At 40.2% G+C, this 20,257-nt stretch overlaps 1 protein-coding gene across 4 annotated transcripts in view; it reads right to left on the reverse strand.

Annotated features, from left to right (window-relative positions):
- SLC6A11 (solute carrier family 6 member 11) overlaps positions 1-20,257 on the reverse strand; it is a 110,492-nt gene that overhangs the window by 74,000 nt on the left and 16,235 nt on the right. Inside the window, exons 2-6 of one of the 4 annotated variants that reach the window (XM_057404244.1) lie at positions 15,722-15,887; positions 15,039-15,269; positions 11,132-11,266; positions 10,832-10,972; positions 9,286-9,376 (exon numbers count right to left, since the gene is read on the reverse strand). In XM_057404244.1, the coding sequence (XP_057260227.1) occupies positions 9,286-9,376; positions 10,832-10,972; positions 11,132-11,266; positions 15,039-15,258 (587 nt within the window). In that variant the 5' untranslated portion in view covers positions 15,259-15,269; positions 15,722-15,887. Of the gene's footprint in view, positions 1-9,285; positions 9,377-10,831; positions 10,973-11,131; positions 11,267-15,038; positions 15,270-15,609; positions 15,990-20,257 lie in introns of those variants that run through there. The other 3 variants (XM_057404246.1, XM_057404245.1, XM_057404248.1) reach the window with 3 other exon arrangements.

Consider the following 20,257-nt stretch of genomic DNA (forward strand, 5'->3'; position numbering starts at 1 on the left):
ATGAGTGATGCTAAGCTCTTAACTCTTCCACACAGGACAGGGCAGTATGAAATAATTACCTGACTGCATCCCCAAAAATAAATAATTACCTTTCAACGTATTTGTCATACTCACTGTCCCTGTACAAAATCATAGATACAAAAAAAATCCCTAAGAAGTGAAAATACAAAGGAGCAGGGACACATGGCAGTAAAGATTAAAAACGCTCCTGTATGTTTGCAGCTATTTCAGGAGGTTGCAAGTCCTTTGTCCACATTTACATCTACTGGGACTTCCTTGTCTCGAAACTGGACAGATATCAATTTGATGGATTGACACCTGGTGAATAAAGAACTGGCTGGATGGCTGCACACAAAGAGTTGTGGTCAATGGCTCAATGTCCATCTGAAGACCGGTAAGAACTGGAGGCTGAGAAAGCTGGGGCTGTTCAGCCTGGAGAAGTGAAGCTGTGTGGAGACCACAGTGCAGCTTCCAACACCTGAAGGGAGCCTACAAGGATGCTGGAGAGGGTCTCTTTGTCAGGGACTGTAGTGAGAGGACAAGGGGTGATGGGTTCAAACAGAAACAGAGGAAGTTCAGGTTAGATATAAGGAAGAAGTTCTTTACTGTGAGAGTGGTGAGGCACTGGCACAGACTGCCCAGAGAAGTGGTGAATGCTCCATTCCTGGCAGTGTTCAAGGCCAGGTTGGATGGAGTCTTGGGTGACATAGTTTACTGTGAGCCATTCCTGCCCATGGCAGGCGGTTGGAACTGGATGATTTTAAGGTCCTTTCCAATCCTAACTATTCTATGATTCAGTGATTCCTAAAATACCAATCTCCTGTAGTACTTGGCAGCTACCAGTATGATTCTTCACTGCAAGTAAATTAAAAAGAGTGAATAAAAAGCTTTTCATCTGTAAGCCAAAACCAACAGTCAGCAGAGTTGAAATCTTAAAAAAAGTAGCTGTTGAAGGGACTTTGTGTCATTTTCCTTTCTACAGAGGACAACTTCCTGCAGCACTGTTTCAAGGCCTGCGCCTATTGATATTTGGTAATGTTTATAGAAATTCCATAGCAATAGTTAATGAGTCTCCTCAGGAAGTCCTCCTGACACTGCAAATCAATTTCCTGGCTGCCATATATGCATATAGTGGAATAAAGTGATAAATTTACCAAAAAGCTGTTCAGATTTGCACCCATCTTCCCCCCCCCCCCCCAGTCTGTGTTCACTATATTTTTTGGCACAGCAAGAACATCTCTCCTTTGCACATTTAACTTGACCAAACAAACCCAGGCAGGCACCGTTTCTGCTAATGCCCTGGATTTACAAGGGCACACTTGGGAAATACTCTTAAGAAAAGTGTCTAAACATTTTTTTCACCCCCTCCTTGTGATGATAGTTTTTCAAGAGCCAAAAATAGATGCAGGCTTGCTTAATTGCATGCAACTATGTGCTCTGCTCAGTAATCATGCTGAGATAACCAAGAAGCAGATCGATGGAACTGCTGTTTGATGTTGTTTTCAGTTACTTGGGTATCTCTAAAACCCCTTGCAATGAGGTACTTAAGATTCTTCATTTCAAGAGAGTGAGCAAATCCAACGGACACATTCTTAGGCAGTTGCAAAGGACAGTCTGTTATTTGCAAAGCCACATGCATACTTCAAGGATTCCAGAGGCACTGAAAAATAAGTCTTGGAAGAGTTACATGCTATTTGCTGCATATCTAGTCTTGCAGATCCAATTCCCATGGTAAACTGGTGGAGAAAATCCTTACTGGAGCAGGCAGCCTTGTAAAACATGAATGGAACACTGCTCTACTTAAGGGGAGTGACAGAAGGGAACTAATTGGTTTCAGGCAGCAATACTCACCAACTGTATCTCACTTTCAGTTTTCTAGGAGATTAGAGGTTTGCTTAGATACAGCTGTAGGAGGCTATATGTGCTAAGTCTTAGAGAAGGGGATGAGCTCACCTTTGTATTTGCAGAAAACCAGGCATAACTGGAAGGAAGCCTTTCAGTAGAGGTCTTCTCTCATAGAAGTAACAGCAACAACAAAATCAATGAGAAACCAAGAAAGCACTGGCAAAGCCAGAAAAAACACGGCATGTTCGGCAACTGCCTGATTTGGCCAAGCTTGGCGCAGCACAACTAAGGTTTTGCTATTTCAGATCTTCTGTCCCCTTCTTTTCCCTTTTTTAATTTCCCTGCAAACTGTGCTTCTCTCCAATATTTCTTCTTCTACAATATCAAAAAGGGCACATGCGTCTTTAAACACAGACTCCTACATTAACAACAGGAATGAAAATGCCCTGAAAGTTACTGACTCTTAAAGAAAAATCAGCATTCCTCAGCAAAACTGGATACCTGAGCAACAGCTTCTAAATATCACTGCTTTTCAAGCACGTCACTCAGATCCTGTGCTACCAACTATTTGCAGGTAATATTATTATTGCTAGAACACTGACAGCTGTGCAACTAAAGGGTATTTAACTAGCTCATGTATGGTCTTTGCTGTAAAACACAAATTCTGTTTTTGCCAAGACTGCAGGGCAAAACTCTTCCATATTTTATCATAGGAACAAACCAAATGCTACAAATTTCCAAAGATATTTTAAGTACTAAATAGTGAAAATGAATGATTTATGAACTATATCTGAAACAATGGCATCATTCTAAATCAGCAGAAAAATAAAAGGTAAGATTTGTTCATGGTACCATCACAATCAAAGAAAAGTTTACTATTCCTTTAAGTACCTACAACTACTGAAAAGGAGTTCATAACGTTTTGAAGTTACTTTTCCAAAACATAATGGTGCATCTCATAACACTAAGTTTTTATTATTTAAACTTTTCATTATAAAATCCTGGCTTTGGATACAAATTATGTTTATTCAGACTCCTACTGTTGAATCAAAGGTTTTTACAATAATCAGTTTAAAAATGTTAATCACAGTTTGTGGCTGCACCTAAAACACAGCATAGGAAAAAATATTTATTGCAATAAACTGATAGCTTTAGCATTAAATTAAAAAAGAAAAGCACATACTGCCAACAGGTTTAATCAGAATAGAATCATAGAATAGTTAGGGTTGGAAAGGACCTTAAGATCCAACCCTGTGCCATTGGCATGGATGCTTCACACTAGATCAGGTTGCCCAAGGCTCTGTCCAGCCTGGCCTTGGACACTATCAGGGATGGGGCATTTACCACTTCTTTGGGCAACCTGTGCCAGTGCCTCACCACCCTCACTTCTTTCCTATATCTAACCTGAACTTCCCCTGTTTCAGTTTGAACCCATCACCCCTTGCTCTATTGCTATAGTCCCTGATGAAGAGACCCTCTCAGTATCCTTAGGCCCCAAGAGATCAGTCTTCCTAGATTTCTCCTTCAAAATGCTCTAATGCTGCATTCGCACAAGTTGCAGAACATCAGGAGTAAACAAACCACCTGGAGGTCTGGGAGTTAGGGAGACTTGATGTTAAACTGAGACTTCCCAAGGAGGACAGTCTTTCTCACACTAATATGCAGGCATGGGGATAGGAATGAAGCAATGAGCAGAAGGAAGGGCACTCTGCATTTAGCTGGCCAATGGATTTCAGGAGCAGATGAAAAATGTTTAGGAAGTTAAGACTGAAGAACATGGAGCAGCCATCTGAGCCTAGATGCACATTTGGGGAGTGGACAACACTGGATGAAATGACTGGGACTAGCAGGCTGGAGGTGGGAAGCAGTAATATACCTGATTTAGAGACAAGTCAGAGACCAATTTGAACTTCCTAGGAAAAGAGACAAAGAGGTTGAAGAGACACCAGTGGGAAGTGCATGTGGGAATGGCAGGATTAGAGGCAATCCTAGGGAAGGAAACTAAACTGGATGGTTGTGGTGGGGATGCCAGGCAGGCACCAGCATATACCCTGCAGTAATAAATCAACTGAGGAATTAAGGTAAAAACTGAGGTAGTTCCCCAGTGTCCCAGAAGCATGCTAAGATTTTGATTTCCTCTGAAGAGACTTTTCAAAACGTCCAGAACTGAGATTAGAAACATGGGGGATGAAGAGCAGATTTGCATAAACAAAGTGGCTAGGATAGGGAATGAACAATCAAAACCAAACTCATCATGCTGGAAACCCGTATCCATAGCCCTCTTTTACCTGATAAAGCTTATAAGGCTTTCTACCAAAAGAACTCCCTGGCTGCCAAGCATCCTGCTATTCTGCAGTAGATGAATTCAGAAGAAGCTTTCAGTCTCTCCTGTCAGTACTATGTATAAACAATTAAATATTTATTGGCACGAAGACCCAAACTGGATGTTCTCACTATTAACCTGTAAAGTAGCAAAATAGTCTCCCTCAATCTTCCTTGTCCTGAAGTATCCACATTGACCTAAAGCAACTAAGTAAGTACCAAGATAGTAGAAAAATGATCCTGTAGGCTTCTGGCCAAGGCAACCACCTGAGAAGCAAGACTTCAGCATGCCAGTCTGTACTCCATCATTATTTGACTCTTGTACAAAACAGAGCACGTTCAAGAGAAGCTGCTAAAATTCCCACCCCATCCAGAACACATTCAAGGGAGCGGAACATACGTATGCCACTTCTTGCAAGCAAAATGGAATGAAAAGAGACTTCTAAATACTGAGTCATTAGAGCAAAGATGACAAGAAGTAATAATCCCCCTTAAAGTTTCACGCAAGTGTGCAACTTACAGTGTTAAATAGCAATGACCCCATTGCAAACAGAAGTTATGGTGTCCTGAGTTAACTAACTTTTTGGATCTGTATCTCTGGACAAAGTTGCCTTGCATACATTTTCTTGTTTTTATTGAAATTAATAATAAATAATTGCACAACCCTAATGCCAAGTAGTATGAAAAATTGTCTTGGGCTTATCATACCGGGCACTTTTACTCTCTCCAGTCCAGATCCCCTTCGGTAAAATGAGAATAATCTGACCTTATCCAGATTTTGTAGAGATAAATGAACATGTACATAATCAAGAAAGCTATGATTGTGAAGCCATCGGCACCATGAGCACCCCAGGAAGCCTTGATTAAATTAATAACTTTGTCAGCAGAGCAGGAACCTAATAGTGATGCGAATACAAAACATACGAAAATGAAGAGAAGAACAACAAAATACTGAAAGCTGCACAGAGTTTGCTCCCTATCCATCCTCCAGCAAGATGTGCAGAAAAATATTAGGCAGTTCTTCAGATGGTCATATTCATGAAAGATAGGAACTTAAACTGCACCTTATTTCTAGTCTTTCCTAATACCCAAATACTTGACTTGGCAACCTTCAAGGCTGTGTTTTGTCCATATTAAAAATGTTATGTACAATGTTATGTACATTCAAGACAAAAATCAAAAGACATGGAAGTTCATCTGCCTGGTTTAGGGTAACATTAATCCCTCAGTTTTAAGAAACAGGCTTAGCATTTTGACACCTATCCCATTTACTTCTTTTAACCGAATCCAGGCAAAGTCACTGGTATTGAGGCAAAACCAGATGAAGGGCTCGCGTGACCCCAAACAAAAAGCACTTTTCACATGACCTCTTATGAACTGAACAGAAACAAGCAAGTCTGGCACAACTCAGTGTTCTACAAGAGATGCACAAAGGGCTTACTTCTGAGAGGTGCTGAAGGTCTCTGGGTACTGAGCACCACAGGATCAGGCTCAACTTGCTAATGACTTTTCATAGGGTAGTGGGGATTAACCACAATGTGACTCCTGCAGTCATTTGCAGCCTGAATGAAACAGGAACAACTTTTTGACTTTGTGAGGGAAGGGTTTGTGCCTTTCCCTTTTTGCTGAGAACGGCCCCTTTTCTTTTCTCTAGACAAAATAATGTTTTTTCTCACTAGGCTTTACTTGGAAACGCTAAAGATGTGTCACCCTGTCTGGAGAATGACAGGCCAACAACTAGACTTTCTTTAACAGAGGACTAAGTTGTTGTTATACAGCCAATAAGAAACTATTGAGGTGGAATCAACCACAAAACCATGAGTCCTCTGTCCAGCTCCCTTCCCAGGCACTAAAAACCTCAAATTCCTGACCCTGGTGACAAATTGGAGTAGCAGCCAAAAGAGCTGTCCCCTCTACCTGCCAGACAATTTCCTCCCCTAGAAAAGTATGCAGAACAACAGAATAGAGTATCTTATCCTCTCTGTGCTTTCACAGGCTTATCCATGGCCACAGCTCTCTTTCATGGGACTGCTTCAACATACCCAAAATTATCAACGCCTGACTTAATTACTGCTGCTACCACTATTAACTGTTTAAAGCTTGGACACTAAAAATTCCATGTGCTATACCTTGACGTTCTGATTATTATTTTTTCTTAGAAACCCCTTAAGCTATACGATTAGGATAAGAGAAATGCCATGAATGGTGGTTAACTGGACAGTCTCTGAACGCTGGGCACCGGTATGAAATGAAAAGTGAAGTCTTTCATTGGAACATAGCATTGGAGTGTTTGAAGAATAAAAGTAGCTTTTGATTGATTTTGCTGCTTACCTTAAAAAGCCCTGTACACCAGATGGAATGTGAAACTTCTCACGGCTATTGCTTGCAAGGTCTTTTTAAGTAAGGTAAGAGATCCTTTAATCTCCTGATTTTTCAGAGAGGTGTCAACAGTGATATCTGTAGTCAGCAGCAAGTCTGCTAATTTAAATGAAACCTTAAAACATCAACAGGAATAGACACTTCTAAGCGGGAAAACAAGTAAAGAGAGTCCAAACTTCCAGATTTTGCCTACTGCTCCTACAGCAGGATCACACCATTTTCACTGTGTAGCTACAGGTAAGTAGCTATCAGCTACAGGCTCACTAAAATAAGTTTTCAGATCCTTGCATGCAGAATGAGATTCTTCTGAGTGTACCCAAGAAAGCACCTAGGACCTACTGCAGTACTTAACAGAAAGAAGTGAAGTCTTTTTTACTTATTTTAACAAACAAATATTCCATCCAAAACAATAAATAGGCCTTTCTAAATAATAAATAAATTCCTAAATAATAAATAGGCCCTCTGTGTGCCCCAGCTATTAAAGCTGTTAAAGAATGTTGAATTACCAGACAAAGTGAGTCTATACCTGCTAGTTGGTAAGCAAGGAAACAGTATCCTCTGTACAGACCTGAGGAAGGGTAACTACAGAGTCTACTCACCAGAGAAGTTTTCTAGTACTGCAAGAGATCCCCTCTCTTACTCATCACACTTGGGTGAGTTGCTGTTTGACTTCAGCAACAGCTTTAGAAGTAGCCAAGGCCACAAATGCAATAAAAGCTAGAAATATTTCAGCAGAGAGGCTGAAGTTTTTATTTGAAATCCTCAAACTAGCTGAGGATTTGGACTTGCTTCCAGTCACAAAGGGTTGAGTCTTTAAGCCCAGAAGATCAGAAAAAAACCTAGTAGTAACCAGTCAAATGGGGATAAAGACAGTTCTAATGTCAATGAGATCACATGCAGTAAACAAATAGGATCCCTATTCACAATAATTACCACTCTAATTCACAGATTATCTCAAGAGCAAATAGTAACAGAAAAGACAAAAAAAGAAAAAAAGAAAAACCCAACCTCCAAACTGTTCTTCCCCTCAGCTGACCCTTTACACAATAAATTGGCTTTATGTGGCCACAGCTTAGAGGAATTTCAACTGCAGGCTTGACATGGCGGAGAGCAAAGTGGAAAAGTTGTGAATGGTGTGGTTTTTCAGAAGAAACCTAGAAACTCTGCCTTCCCTTCACAGTCATCAGCTTAAGGCATTGTAAGGAACCTGGTTATGCAAATGAATTCAGTCCTGTGATTGGTTATTGCAGCAATGAGGATTCTCACTCACTATCCAAATGAGCTCTGAAAATAGCAACAAGCATCTGCTCTGTACGGTCTACCTCATCAACTTTCCTTTTACTATTTGTTTCAAAGAGTCTCTCAAATTTATGGTTCCTTACACCAGGACTTATAAAGGAGTAAAGCAAAATCATGTGAAAAAGACCTCTGGCTAAGCAAAATAGCATTTCTGGTAACACTCATCTACATACTGTAAGACGACTTGCCAGGTAACTTAACTAGTCTAGGAATGTATTTGCTTCGATCTTCTGTGATCCACACTACACATCCATACACAAAAACCTCTACTGAGCATTTATGTCTGATATATTATACCTCAATTATAAATTTCTGTTTGTCCCAGTTATTTCAATACAAAATTAGCTCCGATCTTTCCTAAAGCTCTTTCTTTCACTTGTAAACTAGTTTGTCATGTCTATTTTAAATTCGGAAGCCATGCAACATCATTTTAAGCAGAGAACATATGCATTTTCATGCCTTGCTCAAGTTTAATTTGGTTTGTTCTTTTTTATTTTAAAATAAAATAGAATTGTTTACTGAAGCAACAACTACCACCCATGGAGATGAAGGTAACTACTCTAGCAAGACACAGTGGTTCAGAGATAAGGACAATAGCTTATGCTAATGTTCAAGAAAATTACATCAATGTAGAGTTCTCCCTTCAAGGATAGTTTTAATTTATGGTCCTTTCAAAATGTAGCTGTTGCTGTCCTGAACATAAAACAGAGCTCTGAATGTACCGCCTCAGAATAAGACCTTTTCTTAATAATAAAATTAATAAGATTAGAACTGGCCATCAAGAAATTTTAGTAACTCATAAATTTTTAACACACTTAAAATTGTGAGATGGCCTAGTATTAAATAACTGCACATTTACGGTAAGAAGAAATACATGTCATAACAAAAGCAGATCACGCTTTGTAAAGACGTAATTCTCTTCTATTACTAGAAATCAGTATCAAGGAGAAACAAGAGAGTTAAACTCCCCATTATTCTAGCTGAATAACTAACACTAACTTTAAAAAATGAGATACAGAAGCCAAAATATTAGTTAGCTTAATCAAAGATGAACATGCAGCTCTCAGACTCGAGAGAAGAAACATCCTGGGGAAACAAACAAACCAACCAACCAAGAAATATTTAAAATCATCCTTTCTTTCACCTCTGCCTCCTCATTAGTATGGGTTTGAGGTTCTTTCCTCCAGCAGCAGGAGCCAAGCTCCCAAGCAAGTGGCACACTTTGTTCTATGTTCTTTCAGGATATGGAATTCTTTTCCTTGTATCCTCTAAAAAAAGAAGTTAAACTCTCATCCTGACTCTCTTTGCCTGTATGAGAAAATTTCCAGCTGCACTCACATTACTGTTACAGGGTTAGAAGGTATTTAATTTTGTGTAAATGATTAAAATATCAGAAGATAACGAATATTCTGATCAAACATAAAGTTGATGTGCACTTACTCCCAGAATTCCATCACTGGAGAAGTGGCATTTTGTAAAGAGAGTTGACTGCAGTTGCTCATGTTAAGTTTTTGAAATTCCACACAGTTTTCTATAAAAGAACAAAAAAACAAGTTTGCTATATTGACATGTAAGTACATTTCTTCTTGTGCATCTGCTACTTTATGCATCCTTTAAAGTCACCATTTTACAATACATTTTCTGTAGATGGTTAAAGGACTTCTAGGGACACTAAAATGCCACAGCTGCTACTTCTGCCACACTGGATTTTGACCACCACACTACAGGCCTATCTGAGAAAAACGTCCATGCAGTATGATATATTCTCCACACTCCAATGCTTTCCAAAGGCACAGTTCCAACGGCAAGGGGCAGTAAAACATCTGAGGCAGAAGAATAATACTTTGAGAAGCTGATGCAATTGATTGGGAATTACAACATACTCCAGCTGCTGCTGGTTCAATAGCAAAAGGTAACAATTGGCTTAGGAAAAACCACCAGCAACAGGTTTCCACTTTGCCTTAACATGGCAGGTGAATAGTCACTCTGGCTTATTGTTATCTCTAGTACAGAGAAAGGAGATCAAAGCAGCTCAGCACTGTTGAGCTGACACTTAGTATTTGAACAGGGATCAACATTGGCTAAGCTCCTTTTCAGAGTTGCCAAAACTGACACTGAAGCCTTGCACATCTATTGGGCCCAAGACTAGTTTTCTAACATAAATAACCTAAACTGCAAGATTTCAGGTAGTTTTAGGTATGCTCAAGGAACAGGACAATGACCAATGAATAAAACTCAAGACAGACAGTACAATTGATACATGACTTGAAATGGAACAGTACCATAGGGAATAAACGCAAAAACTTCAGGAACATGGAAATAAGGGTCATTGGTATGTATTCCTCACCTAGATGTTTGTGATCTTCATGTGCAGTAAGCAGAGCGCTACAGATGAAAATACCAATGACCAGACAGATGCAAAGCCCTATACTGCAAACCCTCACAAATACACACCTCATCTTTCAAGTAAGAGCCTACTTTCCATGCAGCAAAGGTTATTTGTGTGACTTGATGGACGTTATCCCTCAACATCTGGCATTATAAAGAACAAATCCAAAGTTTAATATTTAATATTCTCCTCTCCATTCAAACTCCTCCTAATTTCATTAGAGCAAAACAGCAAGATTGTAACCATCACCAGGTCATCAGCTCTTCAGCAGAATTCACTTACTGCATTCAGGAGAATATATATGATTGCAAATGAGAATCTTGGGATTTTGCTGGAATATCTTATAGAATTAACAAAATCTAAAGTCATCTTCTGCCACCTGGCAACATGTTCTGCAGGAATAAACACTTATACAATGGCCTAACCAAAAAGATATAAATAAGTCTTGACTCTGGGATGCCTTTTGTCATAGTGTGGTGTGATGTGACTGGCCCATTTCCACAGACTTTTCTACAATAGTTTTGTTCCTGACATTTTAATATATTAATCAATTACTTGGAAGTAATTGCATAGCAACAATCTCTGCTGAGGTCATACCTGTATTCCAATCATGCCCACAGGTAGCCCAAGGAAGCTCTGTAGTAAAGCAGTTAAACAAATAGAAGATAGCCCATGCTAAAATGATGATATAATATACATTTAGGTGTGCCTCTATAACTTGGGTAGCATATCCAATGCCTAGAGACAGAAAAGTGAGACACAAGAGAAAAACTTACTTTACAGGTAAATCAAAAACAAATCATCACTTTAAGTATATCTTAAGTTTTGATACAACCTATTTTATTTTACTTCAAATTCAATGCATTCTTCTGCAGTAGAACACAAACTGTTTGTTACCTTCAAATAGTGGGCAAACTTTTCTCCAGCATGTAATACCTCCTTCACTAGTAAACTGTCCCAAGGCTGTCTCCAAGAAGAATACTGGTATTCCACAGCAAATAAAAAAAACCACATATGGGATGAGGAAAGCACCTACAAGCAAACATTGAGGGAGCGGGTTGTTACAATGAACACAGTTCCTTGGCAGCACAGTGAGAAATTAACTTTCTTAATAAAGGATCAACTGTTATCCACCTCTCAGACAGCATGCTGCAAGTGCACGAGGTGTTCACTCTTGGTGCACAGTAACAGCAGTGAACCTGCAGGCTAATGTCATGGACTAAAAAAGACCAGACCGCAGTTCCTCAGTACAGAACATGTGTCTCATGTGTCTCTCAAACACAGAAAAGACCAGAGTCTTGCTTAGCCACACAGCTCTGCTATGTCGTCGTGTCGGTTTACACCACCTTCTCTTCCTTTTCTCAGGAAAGCAAATGATGAAGAAAAGTTATGGAAATTAAATTCAGGAAGTCCTTTGTATGTTATTTGGATATGCCTGATGATAAGAATCATGAAAAAGGAATGATGAAATAAATTTTAAAACTACTTACACTACTTTAACTACTTTAAAACTACTAAGAACAGGAAAGCAGGGCTTGGCCTTATGAGCTAGAAAGATTCATGGGAAATTGCAGGAAAATAAGAAAGCATCAACATTTCTGTCAGCTGCTGACAGTAAACTCCAGCATAGACAATGAAGAGTACAAATCAATACTGAAGTGTCATATTCATTAACAATAATAAAATATTCTCGTATCAAGTAACACATAGCATAAGTATTGTATTATTTCACAACTGATCCTGTTGTCAGGTATGGCACCTAAAAGACACAGCTGTGAAGTATGCCAAAGCAAAAAAATGAGAGAAGATACATGTTAGGCAAAACGTCACTTGCTAATGATGCAGATTTTAGGTATCCTATTTAGAACTGAGCCTAAATAACGAGGAATAAAATACAGCTTTTTTAATTTGTAGAGGATCTGTCAATATGTAAGGCATAAGGATTTTTTTTCCTCATTCACAGACTTTCTGACAAGTTAAAGGATGACTTAGAAAGCAAGTGACTATATTGGTTTAGACTGAAACAAGGCCAGAAGGGAACAAGTACTGAGAAGCAAGAACAAAGTAACTGATTCTGCCATTTTTACTTACGCCAAGAAAGTTTTACTGGTTAAACCAGGCAGACTAGTGCAGCAAAGTACTGCACAGAATAATTTATCTGACATGGTAAGAAAATCACAAAGCATTAACTGCCTAATTAAGTTATGAAAATAAACCTTAGCACAACATACGTAACACTTTGTATCCAGGCCTCAACTTGCTCCCAAAGAAGTAACCTCACAACACTCACGAACTTCACTTAAACCTCCCATTAAATGGTGTACGCATCCCATAATTCAGTTCATTACAAATCAACACAAGAGAACGCTGAACACACAAAAGCTGGGGTGGAAGTGGTCTTCCCTAGGAAGAAGTGGTTTACAGTGCTGCCCATCGCTGCGTATGTTCCTCAGCTCTACAGAGCACTAGCAATAGTAGCATTTTCTCCCTTCAGTGAGAGGCCTGAAAATCAATTGGTATTTAATGAACAGTACCTTAATAGCTACCTCTCTGATACTAAATCTGTCAGAATATTAACAATAAACAAAATGTTTCTGACTATATACTTCAGGAAAATTTCTACAACTTCAAGGCAAATGGATGGGTTAGGTACCCATACGTTATCTTAAAAAAAACCCAAACAACAAAAACCCCCACAAACCCCAAATTCCACAACACCCCCGTAATCTGCAACATTTGTTATACTTGAGTCATTTAGATTAGGCAACTAAATACAGATGCTTTGGCTTGCAGTTTCTTTCTTCAGACACAGCACATCAAGAGAGATCTGCTCATGAGTAGCTGCCTGTAATTGAATCTCAGCTGCATCTCAAGCAACACATGTGGCTTTCCCAAAGAATGGAATCCTTGCAACTAAAACGTGGTTTCTCTATCTCATCTACTGTGCAAACGGTTTGAAGAAAATCCTTATAGGCCAGCTAAACTGCTGGCCGCTATCAAATCCAGCTTGACCCACTCATATGCACGATCATGGTGCATTTGATAAGGCAATTTGTTGAAAGTATTGGCTTTGACTCTCTTTTCCATCTCTGTTCTGCAACAGGTACACATCAAGAAAAAACAGATGATGTTAGGTTTCCAGCTTGCAAACAGATCACATTCCAAGAAATATCTAATTCTAAACATGCCGAGAAATTAATTTTCCTTTAAAAACCCACTAAATATTCCTAAGAACAAATTAAAATTATAGAAGATTATGCCTACACTACCTGTTATGACTTAGATGTAGTACAACAGAGACATCAGATATTCCATACTACTGCTTCTAGAGTCGTTCTGTATCCAGCAAGTTATGAAACAACTAGCTCATTTATCTTACCAGGATGTACTTACTACCACTAAGTAGTTTTCAGTATTTACATCTGATGCATCAAACAAGTCCAACTCTGGTCTAATTTCAGCAGGGCATTCCAGAGGGTTACAAAAACACAGGTCATAGTCCAAGTCCTCATTGAATAAAACTGAAGTCAATGACAAGTTTCCCATGGTGCCAGGACATGACCGATTAAACCACGCACATTAATTTTACACTTTAAGAACAGAGTAGTGATTCAAGCATGGTATTGAAGAAATTCGTTTTTCACCAAGTCACCCAAAACATAGTTAGAATTTTTTCTACCTAATGTTACAGCCTTAAAAACGATCTTCTCACATTTTGACAAGCTGGCATATACATACAAATGGGCACATAAAAGTTACAGATCTATACAGAAAGGAACTACAATCCATGGACACATCTTCCACAGCAGTATTAGACTTACAGAAATAGCAGACAAAATGGGCCCTGAGTTCAGACAACTGTCCCTGGGTTCGGAGGGACAAGGAAAAAAAAACTGGCTTAGTGTTGTTAGCAAACAAACCCATTAAATAATAGATCCCTGCATGTCAGCACTGAACACATTTTTCTCCCAGCCTATGCTCTTGGGCTAACACTGATTAAGGCTTTAAGCAGGGAGAACGTTGAATCCAGTCCACAAAATTCCAAACTCCACTTTTAATTTACTTTTTCCCCCCAACTGCTTTGCAACTCATTGCTGACATGCTTATTCTTAAATGTCACATATCTTACATAGCTTATACTTAACTACTACCAATAGATGCCACATGTTACAGTTTTGTAGAAGTTAAGTCTGTTTTCTCTCAAATAACATTCTGATTCTAAATTTTATAGGGTTTGCTCTCTTCTTTGAGTGACAGGCACCTTTTACATCTTCCCCTACCATCATGCAGTGATTTGGGAAGTAATGAGAAACCGAAGGACAGTTGAGTTACAGAAATTTTCACATGACAAAGAAAAAAGTAATCTTTGTAGCATTATCAAAATCAATATTTACCCTCTTCAAAGTACGTTGTCGTGAAAAATAAACTGCTACATTCATTTCTACAGCAGGTAAACTTAGCTATGCTTGGGTCTGTATTCACATGCGTAAGAAACCACAGTGTACTACTATAAAAGAACACTGGCTTCTTCTGCATTAAAAATCTTACAGGAAAAAAATATCAATTTGCTAATACAAAAGCAACTTGTGCAAGTAAACCATGCAATAGCTGGGGAGGACAAGGAAAGAGAAACACAGTGATCTTTTTCTTACTTGTCAGATGTTTAATAGTTCCCTATCTGCACATACACCGAAATCCTGAATACTTCTCTTAGTGCAAAAAAAAATCCCTGTAAAACACTCTTAACTGTTTATTTCCCACATGCTTATGGTAAGCTGTAAATCAACATATGAAGCCATCTTACCTCCTCCATTCTTGTAGCAAAGATATGGGAATCTCCATACATTTCCCAACCCAATAATCTCCCCTGCCACAGAAAGCACAAATTCAACCTTATTGTTCCAGTGACCTCTTTCGTGAACTTTCTTATCATTGATGTGGACAAGGTTGGTACTTGAGGCTTCTGGGTCCAAAGCATCTTCTGGCTTGCCATTAATTATAGGAATAGTCTTTTCAGCTGTCATGACTGTTCAGCCTAGGGGAGAATGAGAGAGAAACATACAGATGTATTGAATCACTTGTTAGTAATAACCTTCAGTGATTAAAGAATTTCCTTAGCATATCATTGGCTTCTTATTAGCTGCATAAATTTGCAAGTGAAAGTGAAACAGGCAACTCTGTAAGGCTGGAAAAGTTGTAAAGAAGGAAAAAAGGAAAAGGAAGAAGATAGCAAACCACCCAAAGCAGCTCATGTACAAGGGAAGACATCCAAATTGAGACAGACAGCTTAATAGTACAATATTGTTTTAAGGTGCAGACAGTAAAGCCTTTCAAAAAACCCTCCCCAAGCAAGGATCCCAACTTAACTAACCTACCAGAGAACAGATCTCTCTCCACCTTCCAGGCACCAACGAAAGGGATGTGGAGAAAGGAGCCTGAACGTATCTGGCCTGCCTGAAGGAATAAGGGAGCTCCCGGACTACTCACCCAGGGCTCTGCCTGTGCCTGCGCTGCAGGGGGAGAGACAGGGTCTCTAGCTAGGAGCTCGGCTCCCGGCGGAACTCCGCGGACCGCCGCTCGGTTGCACGGGGCGGGGAGAGCGCTGGCGGCGTTAGGATAACCAGGAGCCGGGAAGGCTCGTCCTGCTCTGCGGCTGCCACCCGGCGGGAATAAGATAGGCTAGGATATGATATGATGCTCCCCGCGCTCTGGAGCCGGAATTTGCAAATGCTCAGCCTTCCCCGGAGGGATGGTATAACACCCGCCTCCCCCCTCCGCCCACCTCAGGCTGTCCCGCCAGCCCCCCCGCTCCCTTCTTCCTCCTTCTCCCGGCATCACCACCCGAGCATCCCCAGCCCCTCGCTCCCCCGCCCCGCGCAAAGCCACCGGAGCCAAGCACCGCGCATCCCCACTGTGCGAGAGGACGCTGCCGGCGTCAGGCCCGCGGCTCCCTGCGCACCTGCGGCGCTGCCCGCGGGCGGCTGGGCCGGGCAGGGGCAGGGCCTGGCAGCTTAAAAAAGGGGAGCCGCCGAAACCGGATGACAGTGACATTAACTGCAAGCTGGGAAGGCGGAGAGGGACTGAAAAACGCGGGGGCAACATTTGGGAAGCGCGGAAAAAACGCAGGCATTTTCCAGTTCCACTGGGAAAACGCAGAAACGGCCCACATGGGCATTTCTGATAGGTTTTGCTTAAAAATCAAACTCAACAGGGACAAAGAACACAAACTGGTTTGGACTGAATTAAATATTTCAGATATATTTATGTTTTTCTCATTGAATTTCCTCCTCTCCCACTTTCTATTTTTCTTTTTGGTAGGTCAGTTATTTCCAGTCCCTGTTTCTCAACCCAGACTAAATCTCTCTTCCATTATTTATCCCTGAAGCTTCTCCTTGGCCAAAGGCAAGACCCAGGTCAAGTTCTAGCTTCAAATCTTCTCTCAGATCCAAACTCTGGGTTGCTGCTGCAATCACCAGTGTTTTTACTCTGTAGCCACAGGAGATGTGTTTTGAATGCTGCCTCTTATATCCTGGATTACACTTAAGTGTGCAAGGGAACACTGTCCCAGAGACAGCATGCTCTTCCATGTCAAATCTCTCCCTTTTGCCCTCCAGCTCCACAGATTTTTCCCACTGCCAGGAAAACTGTTATCCACTGCTCACTGAAGACAATATAAAGATGCCCATGGACAGTTTTTACATTAGCTGAATTTGGAATCTAGAGCCTGACCGTACCTTATACATGGAGACTCAGCAGGTTTCCACACAGAAACTTCTACTGTGGCTCCAGTTGTTAGACTTTTGCTCTTAAATGCCACATGCCATAAGGGTGAGCACTGGGACCTCACCCTCCATCCTCTGACAACTGTAGCTCACAGAAACAGTTGCACCAAACCTTGCAGGATGAGGCCCTTTCTTCCTGATACCAACATATAGAGCAGTAGCCAAACCTATATTGTGAAATGAGAAACTGACACTGGGGAAACCATAGTAAAAGACCATAATTCTGATTTTATGTTTTAATCATTATTTAAAAGGATCCTCTACACAAATACCCTTACCAGAGCTTTGACTGGGTGGTTTCTGTGTGGTTTTTTTTGTTTTAATGCAGCTGGTATTCATTAACTGAAGATGGAATGGATCCATTTCTCCCAACCTGGGTTTGTACAAACCAAACTCAACTTTGAAGGTTTTTTGTTTTATTTTTTCCCCCTTCTTCATCTAGTTTTCAGCAGGGATCAACACAGGTATTGTTTTTCTGTATTCCAGCCAGGTTGAGCAGGCTTCACAGGATACACTTAAACAGAAAAGCTGACACTGAATTATCGTTTCATTCCTGAGAGCAATTCTGAAACTGGAGGGAAGCTAAGGGACAGTAAACATTTGACTGATGATTCTCTTACAAAGAGACTAATGATACCAAGTCAAAGGGGCCTGCTCCAAAGAACAACCTATAGGATGACTGGAAGATGCAAAAGGTATTTAATCATTGCTGATTTGTTCAGTATTTGAAACGATTAATTCCTGGTGACAAGTAGTTTATCCACTGCTGTACTCTTGCCCTTGATTGTCATTCAGGCTCCTACCAACTGAAAGGATTATGGAAGTAGTTGCTAGCTGCTAATCTTTGTGAATACTTTAGTGAAGTGCAGCACAGTGTTTCCAACAGAAAACTTCCCAAATTTCAAAATAGGTTGATAAGCCATTGATAACAGGCTGATAGAGCCTATTGCAATGAAAAGAATCTCTGGATTACAGGTTTCATCTCAGTTCAGGCACAAACCTGTGCATCTCATGCTCCTCATCATGAATTCATGCCAGCTTCTGTCAGTCTGCTAGGAGAGTTGCGGGGAGATCAGCACCTGAAATGCAATCAAAGCTCAACTTGGCAACTAGGATGAGGGGAAACCGTGCAACATGGCTGCACTGTAAGGCAAGAGACTGTTACCAGTATCAGAAGGCTGCTATCAAGTAAAACCAGTATCTACTACTAGAACATTCATTAATTAAGTAAAATATTAGTAAATATTATGTAGAAGGGCCAGCAGCATCACACGTCAAGTAAACTATTTACGTCCAAGTAGATCTCTTCTGCACCCCATACCACAGTGTAGCTTCAGCTCTGAAGAAGCATTTAGAGCACTCAGTAGAAGTTTCCTGGCTATTCCTTTCAGGTACCACATTAAAATGATGTGACCTAATGAAGCAATTCAAGTTCTGCCTTATTCAGGTTTCTCCACATTCCCAAGGAAATAATTAAAACTCTGTGTAGAAAGTAGACACGGGTGGGAGTGGAAGAGACTTTTTGCTAGCCAAAGGAAGGTCCTGTAAAGTACCAAATGTTAGAATCATGGAATGGTTTGGGTTGGAAGGAACCTTAAAGATCCTCTAGTTCCAAACCCTTGCAGTAGGCAGGAACACCTTCCATGAGATCAGGTTGCTCAAAACCCCATCCCAAAGCCCCTGGCCTTGGAGACAAGATTATTTATAATTATAAACTAAAATTAACGAAGATGAGGAATTTATATTTAGGGTAACTTGAGAAAAGAACCTCCAAGAAAAAGCTACATTCCCATAGGATTCTGCCAGGACACTGAAATGTCTTTGGTTACTGCCAGAATACATATTCAGCCTATTTTTCCATTTATTCTGTTCTGGGACTTCTACATGGTCCATGCTTTGAGGACAAATACAGAGTGTTAAGACATAATCAACACGTCTGGAGGATGAACTCTTTGGCTTTTTTTTAACTTGGTATCCAACCCATCCACAACTCAGAAGTCACGTAAGAAAAACTGCATGATACAGTTGCACATTTTGCTTCTCATGCTTTGGACGGATACATTTCTTGGAACTTAGGATGCTTTGCTTATCCTGCACTTTGGATCCTTGTTAGGATGCCTCATTTTCTGTAACGCTACAAGTAGACAATAGTGAGGTCTCTGCTACACTGTGTAATCTTTTGGCCCACATGTGCCTTCAGATTTTGGCATTTTTCCTGAATAAAACCAACAAAAGAGAGGCAATAAACAGATGTCAAAAAAAACCAAACAGTTTTCATTAGGATTAAAGCTACCATGAACAGAGCTAATTTTCTAATAGAGATATCAATGCAACGTTCATGCAAGTCTTTAATGTGAGCAAAAGTCATATTATACAGCTTGAAATAAGAAATGAAAAGGCTTGGGCTTGATTCCATTTCTTCTGCTTTTAAACCGCAATAACTCTGTTGATTTCTGTGATGCTTCAACAATATAAAACCTTGTGTCAGTGTAATTGAAGGAAGGAGGGAAAACCAATCCTCTGTAAATCTAAAAGCTTTAATTTAGATTTGCCATAAGCAAAATCTACACAAGCCTCATGTAAAGATTTCACGAAGTTGGGTAAAGAGCTACACAAAAGAGAAGAAATGCATTAAGAATTTCATTAGTGATAGAGATCTGACACAACAGTTTGTATCAAAAGCCTAAAGGCATGAAGCATTCTGTGGACAAGCAAGACAGGTTTAGCTGTACTATTACAGACTGGACTTAAGTCAAAAAGCAATAGGTTGTCTGGTTTGTGCCTAATCAGTTGTTTGCAGTGGTGGGGAGTGGGGGGGCGGGGGCAGAAAAGAAAGGATTTCTTTATGTCACAGATAACAACTTCAAGTTAAGCAACAACTGACTGCTGGGCTTCTATTTAGAAAGGCTTAACAGCTATCACTGTCAATCTCTCTCAAATTTATTGCCCATGACTCACAATAGCTGAGATGCTGAATTTAGAGTTCAAGAGCTATTAAAACCACTTTTTCCTCTATTAGTGTTGCCCTTTGGAGGCTTTCTCTTGTCCCTTGCTGTCAGCCCAAGAGCCACATTTTCTTTGTTACACACATTCTATCTTCCAGACTATCTTATCTTCTAAGCAGGAATGGGTGATATATTCCATAATATGGGTTCTCTGCTACAGACTCATGCTAACATGCCTTCACCTTTGAATCACCTCTGAGACATCTGGCTGTGAAAAGTTAATTTCAGAGCTTCCT

The sequence above is a fragment of the Pezoporus wallicus genome, unplaced genomic scaffold (assembly GCF_028554395.1).
Source record: "Pezoporus wallicus isolate ANWC-B61680 ecotype Strahan unplaced genomic scaffold, APGP_CSIRO_Pwel_v1 contig_5935, whole genome shotgun sequence".
In the NCBI taxonomy this organism is placed as follows: Eukaryota; Metazoa; Chordata; class Aves; order Psittaciformes; family Psittacidae; genus Pezoporus; species Pezoporus wallicus.